Below are 12,131 nucleotides of genomic sequence, written 5' to 3' on the forward strand. Positions count from 1 at the left end.
TCGGCCCAGACTTCAGTTCTCTTTTCTTGGGAGCAGATTTTCCAGCAGTGAAGGAACACGCTTCACAAACAGATGACTCTACCAGTGGCCTTTTTAACCAAGAAGTAGCACTCGATCCGTCATTTGAAAACACTGCGGCAGGGAACGTGTGCGTCTCAAGAAAATGATGCGACATTCTATGAATTGTCGTAGCCAGTGAATTGGGTTGTATTCTGTCACTATTTTGAAGAAAGCGGATGGGCTGTTGAAACCTTTCCCTCCCTCCTCTGACTGCTGCTTGAGTGTTCGCGGAGGCTGTTTCCTACATCCAAGTTTTTTAATGTGATCCTTTCATTTGAATATTAATGGCTTTTTTCCATTAAAGAATAAAACGGTATTTTGGACAATGCCAATAAACGTATGAAATTAGTGTCCACATCCTAAACGCGGAGTCCAGTGTGTCGCCAGTTAGGAAGGGACGAGCTGGCCGTCTCTCCTCCCGTGGATCGGCCTGTGGTCTCAGGACACTAGCTGGATGCCTGCCCCACACGCATCTCACCCGGGTCCCGAGAGGCTGCGTTCCAGCCGTGAGCGGGAAACGCGGAGGGGGGTTAGCGAAGGATGAAAATCGGTGGATTGTCGAGTGAGAACTGCCTTCGTCGCCCAGCGCGGGGTCTCAGGGCATCACCGGTGACCCGTAGGAAGGTAGCAGGTCACACGGTCAGCCCGAGGCTTTTCACGTTGCTCCTAGACCCTCGTGACATGTCCACGAAGGTGTGAGATTCAGCAGCACGTAACCGATTTCTAGGAAGTCCCCATTTGTGCAAAACATTCAGGAACTCGAAGGTTTGAATTACGTTAGACTCTTAAGTGACGAGACAACTCAAAGGACTGAGAACACCTCTTTATTGTTAACTTAAAAAAAATAAATACGACTGTAACTGATTTTCGTGAGCAGTTTCTCTCGACATCTCAGTTCTGTAGGCTGCTTAGACTGTTCTCTGGCAGAAGGAAGGAGGCGCCCGGGGACCGCGGGAAGGTGCGGGGGTAGCGGTGCCAGCTCGTCGCCGTCCTAGTCGAAGAGGCTCAGGTCGATGTGGAAATAGACGTAAGGAAAGTAGTCTTGGTTGCTGAGCTGCAAGCCAGGGATCTCCACGGACGCCTGCGACAGAGGGCACGGGCCTGAGCCACCTGCCTAAGCCCGTTTCCCGGCTTAACCTTTCTGGTACTTTCTGCTCCCCTCCACCCCCCATTCAGACACACCCCCTTGCTGAAACGTGCAGCACTCGTGACGCGTAGGTTCTCCTAACAGCCTGGCCGGTACCATTTTTGGAAAGCAGCTCCCACGTGGAGAGCTCGGCCCTGCCGCAAAAGGCAGCTTTTTCTGAATGAGATACTCACATCCAGTATACTCGCAGCTGCGACCTGATCCAGGTGTCTGAAGACGGAGTTCAGAACCTCTCTTAGACGTTTGGTGGATGACTTCTTATGAGGCTGCAGGAGAACTGCCTGGAAGTTCACCGGCAGTCCATACCTGTTCAAAGTGTGCGGAGGAGTTACCGCAAATACGGGCAAAGTAACCTAGGAGTAAATTCTAGGAAGAATGACAAAGCATTTCCCGAGCAGTCATAGCCTAGGAAAGGAAAACTTAGTTGAGAGGAATATCAGAAGCGAGACAAATGACTGGATCTCCCTGTGTGGACAAGTCTTTAGAACGTGCCAACCCACTGCTCATAGTGCCACCTTTTGACCACGAGGCCAAGAGGTCTTCCCAGGTGTGTGTGGGGCTCAGAGGGAGGCCGTGGGACTAAGAGTCTGCCTCCAAAGCGAGTCATTTTTCTCCATTAAAAGGACAATGCAAACACCACACAAATCTGGTGGATCAAGATTTTTTGTTTTTTTATTTCTGCTTTTTTTGGGCCGCACCCGTGGCATAGGGAGGTCCCCGGGCTAGGGGTCAAATTGGAGCCACAGCTGCCAGCCTACACCACAGCTCATGGCACTGCCGGATCCTTAACCCGCTGATCGAGGCCAGGGATCGAACCCGCATCCTCGTGGATACTAGTTGGGTTCATCTGCGCTGTGCCACAGGGGAACCCCACTCCGGGTTACCTGACCCGTGCCTTCCAGCCCAGTGGCACAGTCCTCGCCATCGCAGGTGTCTGCGATGATGGCGAGAGGATGGGCGCCTCAGGCAGACCTGGTCTGTGTTTGCACAAAAGCACACTGGCAGCCACATGGAGGATGAGCTGGAGGTGAGGACCAAGGAAGGGGGTGTTGCCCTTGGCAACCAGTGGGGGGGGCGGGATGCAGGCGCGGGGTGGGGGGAGGGAAGGGACGTGAGCATGAGGGCGCAGAGGCGTCCAGGCAGCCCTGAGGTTTGAGGAGGGACCAGAGGCGGCTGGCAGGAGGCAGATAGGGAGCAGGGGACTGCGAGGAGAGGGGGGCCAGGGAGCCAGGTGAGGCCTGTCGGGAATGAAGGGCAGGGGCGGAGCTCCCACTGTGGCCCATCGGTAACAAAGCCAGCTGGTATCCATGAAGATGCAGGTTTGATCCCTGGCTCCGCTAAGTGGGTTAAGGACCCACTGTGGTGTAGGTCACAGACGAGGCTCAGATCTAGCGTTGCTGTGGCTGTGGTATAGACAGGCAGCTGCACCTCCAACTCGACCCCTAGCCGGAGACCTCCCTGTGTGTGACTATGGTAGGGAGACACGGAAGCTGGGGCAGGAGAGCAGGGCGGTCGGGTGGGTGGGTGGTGGGAGGGGGCCTGAGGACACCCCCGGGGCTGGGGGGGAAGGGTGAGGTGCCTAGAGCCGAGGGGCGCTGGGGCTCGCAGGCCAGAGCAGGCCAAGCTCTGGCAGAAGGGGGCAGCCAGTGTGCGGTGCTGCCAAGAGCCCCCGAGTTCAAAACACAGGACGTGTTCAAACACAGAAAGCAGGCTTCAACAAATATTCCGAGTCTGTTTTTGTCAAAATTATGCATATCTACAAATTAACAAAACCAAACCAGGAGTTCCCGTTGTGGCTCAAGGAGTTAAGAATCCAACATAGCATCCTTGGGGATTCAATCCCTGGCCTCTTCATTCAGTGGATTAAGAAGCTGGTGTTGCTGCAGTGTAGGCCACAGATGTGACTTGGATCCTGCATTGCTGTGGCTGTGGCGTAGGAAATTCTATCTACCTCAGGTGCAGCCGTAAAAAGAGAATAAATTCTAAAAATTAAAAAAAAAAAAACAAAAACAAAAACAACAAAGCCTAGGAAGGATGCTAAACACCAGCAAGTTAGTAGCCTTTTCTCTTGGTGTTAAAACTGCAGGTGATTTTTTTCATTCTTTATGCTTATCCATAGTTTCTAAAATTTCCAAATATAGTGAACCTATTTTGCGTTTGTAGAAGGAAGGAAGGAAGGAAGAGAAGGAGGAAAGAAAAGGTAGAATAAGTTTGGTGATGATGGTTCTGTTTGGTTGGGGTTTTAGTTTTTCCTGCGGCCTTGGCGATTGGGCCTTAAAGGTCAAGGACAGAGACGGTGCTGGTGTTTCTTCCAGGGGCCCCTGGGCCCTGGCTGGCTGCACAGAGGGGTGAGGGGAGCAGGACACCAGCCCCATGGCAGGAAAGGGACAGCACTGGACAGCGGGGGCCTCAGGGCCGAGGAAGGGGCATTTGACTCAGAAACCCCTAAGCCTGTTGCCAAGAGCCAGGAGCTGCAGAAGAAGAGGGCAGGAGAGCCAGAGGTGTCCTAGAAGAGGCTGGAGGGGTGGGAAGGTGGGGACAGAGCCAGGGTGGCCCAGCGCGGGGTCCTCCCACCCCCCAACAGCAGGAGAGCCCGGGGAGGGCATCTCCTCCACACACCTGAGCACAGACTCCACAAACACTCTCAGGCCCTTGATGTGGATCCAGGCGATAAAGGCTTCGCTGAAATTCACCTTGAGCCATCGGAGCAGAGGGCCCTGCAGGGACAGGAGAGCAGGTGACCCTTTCTGGCCATTCTGCCCCAGGCCAGGCCACCAAAGGATGCGGGTTTTGACAGAGGGAGCCCTGAGCCGAGAAGAAACGCCCAGGGACCAGCAGAAGCAGCGAGTTGGCTGGGCAAGGCCAGGGCAGGGGCCCAGACCCGAGTTCTCACACGCATGGGGCCACCACCGACCGGGCTGAGGGGCTAGGCAGCCCCTGACCTCCGGGCTTTCAGCAGGCAGCTAGCAGGCTGTGGGGCACTGCGCTGCCAAGGAGCCCCCTTCTGGAAGGCTCCACCCCAAGTCCTGCCGTCATCCACCAGTTGCCAGGGGGATTGTCACAGCCCCCCTTCATGTGGCCACAGCCCCTCAGGGTCACAGCAGCTGTCACTACTGCTGGTGTGGCTGGTCCTCTGGGGATGCTCAGAGTCTTGGAGCAGAGGCTCTGAGCTGCCCCCTCGTGGCCTCCAACTGCCCACAAAGGTCAGGGGTGGGTCCAGCCAGGGCACCCACCACCGCCCCCCAAGCCAGGACCTGCCCCATCACCAGCCCCAGCCACCTCCAGCCAGGACAAAGGCAGCCTGACCAGCAAGCACCAATCATTGCTGGGGGAGGAGGGGAGGCCCGCTCCAAAGAGGCCCCTGCGGCTTAGAAGGAGGAAGGCGTGATTCTGGGGTCCTGAAATTTAAGACCTCAAAAGCCACACGAGATAACAGGAAATGCGAGATTGGCTTTCTCCAAAGCTGCCTGTGCGGGCGAGGACATGCAGCCAGGGACCCGGGGCTCCCGGGGGGGTTGCTTACCTCACCCTCGCCCTCACTCTCTCTCTCTCTGTCCGTCTGCCCCGCAGCGGGCCTATCGGGGTTACCTAGCGGGGTTACCTTGACCCTGTGGTCCGGGAAGGTGGAGGATCCCTTTTTAAGAGCAACACAGGAAGTTTGCTAAAGGCACAGAAATGATTTATTAATCTTTCAGCAAACGCGCAGCACAAACAAACAGAAATTGAGTTCACAGCCTGCAAAGCCCGTGAGGGCTGGCTCGGGACCACCGGCCCTCGGGACTTGGGTGCCACACGGGCCGGAGGTGTGATGAAGCCAGTGGCCCCAGGGGAGACAGGTGTTAAAGTCCTCGGGTTCCGGGTTCCAGGGCAGAGCCCACAGCCCCTCCCTGGCCTGGCCTGGCCTGGCCTCGGCCAGGAGCGCCCCCGCCTTGGCAGACGTAGGCCGGGAGGCATCCGTGGACCCAGCCCCACCAGCCAGACTGTCGGCCGTGTCACCCCCACGCCCGGCCCACAGTGCACCGGTCAGCTGTGCCGTGGGGACATGCCGCCTTCATCATCTGTCCCTGCAAAGCACGGGAGAATCCCATCCTGGGATTCTCAAAGGCAACTGAAAGCCGGGACCTAGCTCGTCTGCTCTGGTTGCCAAGTAACAAAGGGACGCAGGGCACTGGTCCTACCACCTCCACAAGGGCAAAGGGGAAAGAGAGTCTTCGCTGTCCCAGCTGGGCCCTGCTCGCCCGTGCACCACAGGAGCCTTGCAAAGACCGGTTTCCGAGTTAGTGTCTCCTTCAGAGCCCCACTGCCCCTCCACGGAGGCCGGGCAGGGTCCCCAGGGCAGCCAGCAGTGTGGAAGTCTACACCACAGGGAAAGAGCGCCAGTGGGCAACCTGAGACCCAGGCGCGGGCGGCAGGCTCAGGTCTGTCACCTCGATCCCCAGGGGGTCTGTGCCGGCGGCCAGCTCGGAGGTGGTGCCAAAGGCCCGCCCTGGACGCTTGTGGAAGCGGCCACTCTCTGGCCCCCTCCAGAGACATGAGGGCAGCGCGGGCTGGGACCAAGCATGGGGGGGAAAGCGCAGCGGAAGAGGAGGCTGGAACATTCCTGGGCTGTTGGTGCGGGGTGAACAGAGGTGAGGGAGGAGAGCCTCCGGGTCTCCGCTCTTGTTGAGCATCCCTCCTGGCCAGGGGCGTCCAGCCAGCCTCAGGCGAGGGGCTCCCGCCCTTGGTAAACTCAGGAGGGGGGGTGCCAGGCCCCGGAGCCTCAGCCTGAGCCCCACAGGTTGTGGATCTAAGTATATGTTCCCTTGCTGTGCACATGCGTGTCCACACGTGTGTGTGTGTGTGTGTGTGTGTGTGTGTACACGTGTGCCTTTCTGCTGGCGAGAAGGAGGGCTGAAATCCCCCACAGGCACCTTTATATGATCAGTTCCCGCTGCCTCCTCAAAGGGGGGCGCGCCTCCGAGGACCCCATTTCAGCTCCCCCCGCGCCCCGCTGGTTCCCACGCCTGAGGGGGTGACTTCTCTGGAGTCCTGTGCAAAGGCCCCCGACCCAGAGAGGTCAGGCGGGACGTGCAGAATCCCCCCGCCCGAGGTCGCACCAGACCCGTGGCAAACCCTCGGCCCCCCGGGAACCCTTGCTTTTCATCCAAACCCCCGCTCCCAGCCTCGTGCTCACACGCCGGCTTCCTCCGCCTGCCCTGCCTTGCTACACCCCGGAGGTCGAACTGGAACCTCTGAAACCCCTTTCCAGTGCGGCTGGCAGGGAGGGGACCTGAAAACATCCCGCCCAGACGGGACCACGTGGCCGAGCCCCGCTCCGAGCTGGAGGACGCCAGGTCCGGAACGTGCCCATTTCACAGAGTCAGGGCTACACGGCTCACGTTCCAAAAAGGAAGTCCTGCTTGGCTCCCTCTTGAGCCCCGCTGCCCCCACGCCTGCGAGAGGCTGTGAGCGGCTGTGGTCGGGAGACTCTAGGAAAAGCCCCCGCTCTCGGCTGAAAGCCTAGGGGAGGTCAACACAGGCGCTGGTGACAGGGGATGTCACATCACGCCTGGGAATCACACCGATGAGGCGACTCCTGGCCGCTCTCTCCAAGGTGGCCGCCCTGCCTACTCGCAGCAGGTACTCCTGCCACCTCAGGGGACAGGCGAGGTCCTCTCCCGGGGCCAGGGCTCCTTCCCCTCTCAGAGCCTCACCTCCTCACCCCCAGAGTGAGCTCAGTGCCCCGCTGGAGGGCAGAGCCGGGCTCAGGGGCATCTCGCCCATCCAGCAGGTGCCTGGCGCTGGCTCTTGGCTCAGGTGTTGCCTCTCCGTTACCGGTGCTTGTCACCCTCCCCCAGACCCTGCTCTGGCAGCCCCAGGAGCACACGTATTCCTGGAGGTGGGGACAGCGGGGGCGGGGAGGTGGGGACCAGGCAGGAAGGGCCCGTTGGTGCAGGTGGGAGACCCCCACACACACACCTTGTGTGCAAATCCTCCCAGCCCGAACCCGATACTCACATATTGTTGCTTCTTATCCGACAGCAATCTCGTCATCTCTTCTCTCTCCCTTTTAACTTCGTTTTCGTCATAGTAAAATTCACGGACAGTGAATCTTAAGAGACACAAAGGGGAGGCTTTGGCTCAGAAGCTTCCAGTCGGAGCAGAGACCCCCTGGGGTGGAGACCAGCCCAGCCCGGAGAGACCCAGCCAGGCCGGCCCTTACTTGTTCTCTTTGGCTTTGGTTTTGAAATCATCAATCACTTTTCGAAACAGAGTCACGGTGAAGAGGCCGCCCTCGTTGTCCTCCGCAATCAGTCTGCGGGGAGAAGCGTTTGTCCAGCGGATGCACCACCAGGCCCCGGAGCGGGGCCAGGAGGAGCCTGTTTTCACCCGGGGCTGCAGCGGGGAGCCCGCGTCCCATCCGCCTGGTGGCCCGGGTGCTGGGGCCCCAGCAGGGCCGAGGCCGGGCATCCGCCCTTCTTCCCATTTCCTAACTCCCGGCTGTGTGGTGTTGGCGGCCTGCGTCCCCCTTTCCCGTCTCCTGTTCCTCCCACGCACCCTCTGGGCTCAGGGGCCTGCAGGGGATCTAAGCGCAGACCCCCGAGGTGAGGAAAAACTGAAGACGTGCCCAGATCTGGGGTCTGGCTCCCGGTCGGGAAAGGCCCAGAGCAAGCAGCTCCCGGATCTTCATTGCGTCGTGGGCGGAGCAGGGCGCCCCGCCTCTGATATGCTGAGCTCGTGATGAGGCCGGGCAGGGGTCCCGCTGGTGGAAGCCCTCCCACGATGGGCAACTCACGTTCAAGGTCACCATGTTTAACTAGCCACGTCCTCCCGGGACCACCTTGATGCAGGACCACCCTGGCTGCCATCCCGATATGGGGCCAGCCGTCTAAGCGTCTTTGGGTCCTGCCGGCCAGGGGCTCGTGGGCGTGGCGGCCAGGTCACCTTTCCTGCTTCTCAGAGCCCACACCTATAGGGGCTGCTGAGCCCAGGCTCCAGACACCTTTCCAGAATAATCTCTGCAGACTCTCAGATGCCCTCTAATCATGAAGGGCCAGGGGGTTCTAGTCTGAGAAGCCAAGCCACTTCCTGAACAAGCCTCTCTGGACAGGGGTTTCCAGCACTTGGCTGTGGAGAGCCAGCACCGGAGAGCCGGGAACGCACCTGCCAAGCAGGCCAGCTTTGAGGGCCAGCTCCTCTGCTGGTGTGCCCTTCTCCTCCGCAGATTCGGCTGCCCCTGCTGGCTCACTGCTCCAGCTCCCCAGTCACAGGCTGTGACTGTCCTGCTCCCGGCACCCCTCACTTCAGCCCTGATTGCTATCTCTGAGGCTGTGACCCTGGGAGACACAGCCTTGCGGCAGGTGCCCCAGGCCAGACACCTTCAAGCTGGGCTGGGAGTGGGCAGGGTTGCCCTCAGGCTGAGCTCCACGTGCTGGAGGCGGACAAACAGCACGGTGGCCCGAGACTCACTGTGAGATCATTTAAAGTGCCAAGATCTTTGAGACTCAGGAAAAGGCCTAGAGAATCACCAATGCCCATGTGCCCCCCTCAGCCTGGGTGAGACGTAAAACAATTTTCATACGGTAGATGCCTCAACTGCCCTCCCCAGCTGCTTCCGCCCCGAGGGCACTGCCGTGCTAAGTTTGGCTGTTTCTCAGTCTCAAACACCCCGTAATTCTGTGCGCCTGCCTTTCTCAAGTCACATGCAGCTTAGCTTCCCACTCTTCTTTTTTCGTCTTTTTAGGGCCACAGGTGCGGCATATGGAGGTTCCCAGGCTAGGGGTCCAATGAGAACTAGAGCTGCCGGCCTACACCACAGCCACCGCAAGGCCAGATCTGAGCCGTGTCTGTGACCTACACCGCAGCTCATGGCAACACAGGATCCTTAAGCCATGGAGCGAGGCCAGGGATTGAACCTGCATCCTCATGGATATTGGTCAAGTTCCTAACCTGCTGAGCCACAGCGGGAACTCTCGTTTCCCACTTTTAGATCTTAAGGAAATGGCTTCGTGCTGTGTGTTCCTAGCTGCAACTTGCCTTGCGTGTAGCATCACAGGCTGAGGGTTCCCCCTGCCTGCCTGCACCTCGAAATCGTTGGGTTCCCCAGCAAGGCTTCAACTGGCTCTTTTATCCCTTCTGCTGTCACTCTCCCAACCCTCACTGGCCGCTCCTGCTCTGGCCCCAGCAGGCCACACGCTAGGACTCTTTTCGTCCCCTGCTGGAGCTCTGCGACCATCACAGCCCAGCCTTTACTTGACCCTCACGGGGGTCAAGGCTGAGAATGGGCAGCAGAGCGCAGCACAGGCCCTGCACGCACCGAGAGCCAGAAGGTAGTCTGCGGGGGCTTCCTGGAGGAGGGGGCAGGGGAGCAGATTTCTTAAAGTTGGAAGGAGGCTGGCACGTGCCTGAAGGTGTGGCAGTGAAGGAGCTCCAGGCCGAGGCACAAGGGAGGAGGGCTGAGGACTCTGGAGGCATGTTTAGCGGTCAGGCGCCCTGAAGCACCCACACATGTGCACCTCAACCCAGGCCCTGGGGTCTTACTTACTTGGTTGACCGAGGGACTACCATGTCCGAGAGGGATTCGTAGGTTTTTTGCCATTGTGAGTAGCTCGGTCTGCAAGAGTAGAGAATCAAGGTTGTGGGCATCCATGAGAGAGTTTCCTTGTGGCACGGTGGGTTAGGGATCTGACACTGTCACTGCAACAGCCTGGGTTGCTGCTGTGGCATGGGTTTGATCCCTGGCCCAGGAACTTCTACATGTTGCAGCCAAAAAAGGGGAAGCAGCAGAGTTCCCATTGTGGCTCATATGGTTAAGAACCCGACATAGTGTCCATGAGGATGCGAGTTCGATCCCTGGCCTTAATCAGTGGGTTAAGGATCCAGTGTTGCTGTGGCTGCAGTGTAAGTCGCAGATGTGGCTCCGATTGGACCCTTACCCTGGCAACTTCCATGTGCCTTGGGCGTGGCTGTAAAAGGAAAAAAAAGGGGGGGCATAAGTGGCACGTATCTTTTCCTGAGGGACGGAGGGGAGCAGGACTGGGGACCAGAGAGTCCCAAGCATCCCCCGAGGCTCTGCAAGGACCCTGGGGCCTCCCCCACCCCCATCCCAGGCCCAGCCTCCCCATGAGACCCCAGGCACCACGAGGGGCCTGCAGGGAGGACGCAGCCAGAGATACCTGGGTGACCGTGGGCACGCCCACGGGCCTCTCTGGACTCCGGACAAGGGAATAATAACAGCCCCCCGACCCCAGGCTGGTTGAGCTCTGGCATCTGGCACACAGCGGATGCTCAAAAATGGCTGCTTCTGTCCCTATGACTGCCACCAGCACTGTCACCTGCCTCCATTACCCCCGTAGCTACCATTCACGGCCCTGATCCCCCTGCTTCCTCTGGGCCGGGCAGGGTGGGTTTCCTCCTGCGATCACCAACCCAGGCTAAGAACCCAAACCGCCACCCTTCCTGGCCCGCTTACTTGGGGACAATGACCAGCAGTGTGATCAGATACTCCGAATCCAACACGAAGTCGTCTTTGCTCACAATGTCGCTCAGCGTCCGAGTGAAGAGGTTTCCCCTGAATCCACGTGGGACAAAGGGTGTGATCAGCAGAAAGGCACACCCACGGCACGCAGGTGCTGGGACCGCGGGGGCAGCAGGAGACGGGAAGGTTCAGGATGCTCCCCGGGGAGGGGCGGGGGCCCTGAGCCAAGGGCTCCCCTTCCCAGCCCCCAGCTCTGTGTCTGGGCGGCCTCAGATGCTACCACCAGCCACCGGCGCTGAATCTGACACCTCGGTCACCCGTGCTGCCCCGACACAAGCGGCCCGCTGTTGGGAGGGGCTCGCTGGTGGCAGGCAGCTTTGGTTACTCAAGTGGCAACGCGGCGGCCAGCTCCCGATGCCGCCTGGGCCAGGCTGGGCAGCAACAGGCCCAGAGAAGGCTCCGTCTCACTTTACACGCCTTACGGGTCCAGCAGCCAGGGGACATTCACCTGAAGTCGCTGTGTATGTGTCCAGTGGAACCCGGGCTTGCCCAGGTCATGGTATTTTTAGTACAGCGATCCAGGCTGTTGCATCAGCAAATGGGCCAAAACACGGCTACCGAGACGGCCCGCAGCGTCAGCACGCGGACCACGAGGTAAACGAACCCATCAGTGCTCGCCGCGTCCCCAGGAGAGAGCTCGCATGCCCTTGGCCTCAGCTGGGTCTGGGAGCTGAGATCCCCCATCCGGCCACTGCACCCCGAGAGGAAAAACAAAGCCGTCCCACAGAGGCTCTGCAGCCTGCCGCGATGAAGGCTTTCTGCCCAAAGCTCCCTTCCCTGCCAGCAGAATCAGATCCAGAGTCTGGGGAGACGGGGAGGACCCTGCACGCCACTGCAGCCCTGTTCAGGAGCACGCTCCAGCCTCCCTAGCAGGAGCTCACCTGGCTTCTCCTTACATACCTCCCACAACAAGGCGCTCACTACCTCCCACGCCAGTCCTAGCATGACCCTGGGTTTAGGCTTTTTCTCTGGATACCAACCCCACATTTCGGGGACTGTTGTGTCCACGCCCCCTCACAGCCTCTTCCTGCCCAGTGTGGGGGACACCTCAGGGGACCTCGAGGAGCTGAGAGAGGCTGGGAGACACAGGGAGACACCTTGTGGCATCGCGTTCCTCTCTGGGCACAGGCAGGGAGCAGTCCCCATGTTCCCTCCCTCTCAGACACAGGCAGCTGCCCTGTGTCTGGCTGGCTGGCACAGACGCCGGCTCACCCAGTGATCTGAAAGCGCGAGCCGGGCCGCCGCCCTGCCCCGCCAGGCTCGAGGCCCGGAGGAGCGTGGAACACCCCCACTCACATGGACTTCTTCTCCAGATTCTCCAGGTTTGTCTTCAGAGTGTTGTAGGCGGCGGTTCGGGACTTGAGGTCCGTCTCAATCTGTGCCAGTTGCTGTTTGGAAAAGCAAGCG

General features: G+C 59.4%; 1 protein-coding gene across 8 annotated transcripts in view; it reads right to left on the bottom strand.

Moving 5' to 3' along the window:
* Window positions 29-12,131, bottom strand: part of ATP6V1C2 (ATPase H+ transporting V1 subunit C2) — a 51,494-nt gene continuing 39,391 nt past the window's right edge. For 6 of the 8 annotated variants that reach the window (XM_021087845.1, XM_021087843.1, XM_021087842.1 and 3 more), the window contains 9 exons: window positions 12,021-12,112; window positions 10,659-10,757; window positions 9,732-9,800; window positions 7,410-7,502; window positions 7,205-7,298; window positions 4,731-4,868; window positions 3,827-3,924; window positions 1,381-1,513; window positions 29-1,141 (listed from right to left, as the gene is read on the bottom strand). In XM_021087845.1, the coding sequence (XP_020943504.1) occupies window positions 1,052-1,141; window positions 1,381-1,513; window positions 3,827-3,924; window positions 4,731-4,868; window positions 7,205-7,298; window positions 7,410-7,502; window positions 9,732-9,800; window positions 10,659-10,757; window positions 12,021-12,112 (906 nt within the window). In that variant the 3' untranslated portion in view covers window positions 29-1,051. The remainder of the gene's footprint in view (window positions 1,142-1,380; window positions 1,514-3,826; window positions 3,925-4,730; window positions 4,869-7,204; window positions 7,299-7,409; window positions 7,503-9,731; window positions 9,801-10,658; window positions 10,758-12,020; window positions 12,113-12,131) is intronic. The other 2 variants (XM_005655276.3, XM_021087847.1) reach the window with 1 other exon arrangement.

Source organism: Sus scrofa, chromosome 3 (assembly GCF_000003025.6).
Source record: "Sus scrofa isolate TJ Tabasco breed Duroc chromosome 3, Sscrofa11.1, whole genome shotgun sequence".
Classification (NCBI taxonomy): Eukaryota; Metazoa; Chordata; class Mammalia; order Artiodactyla; family Suidae; genus Sus; species Sus scrofa.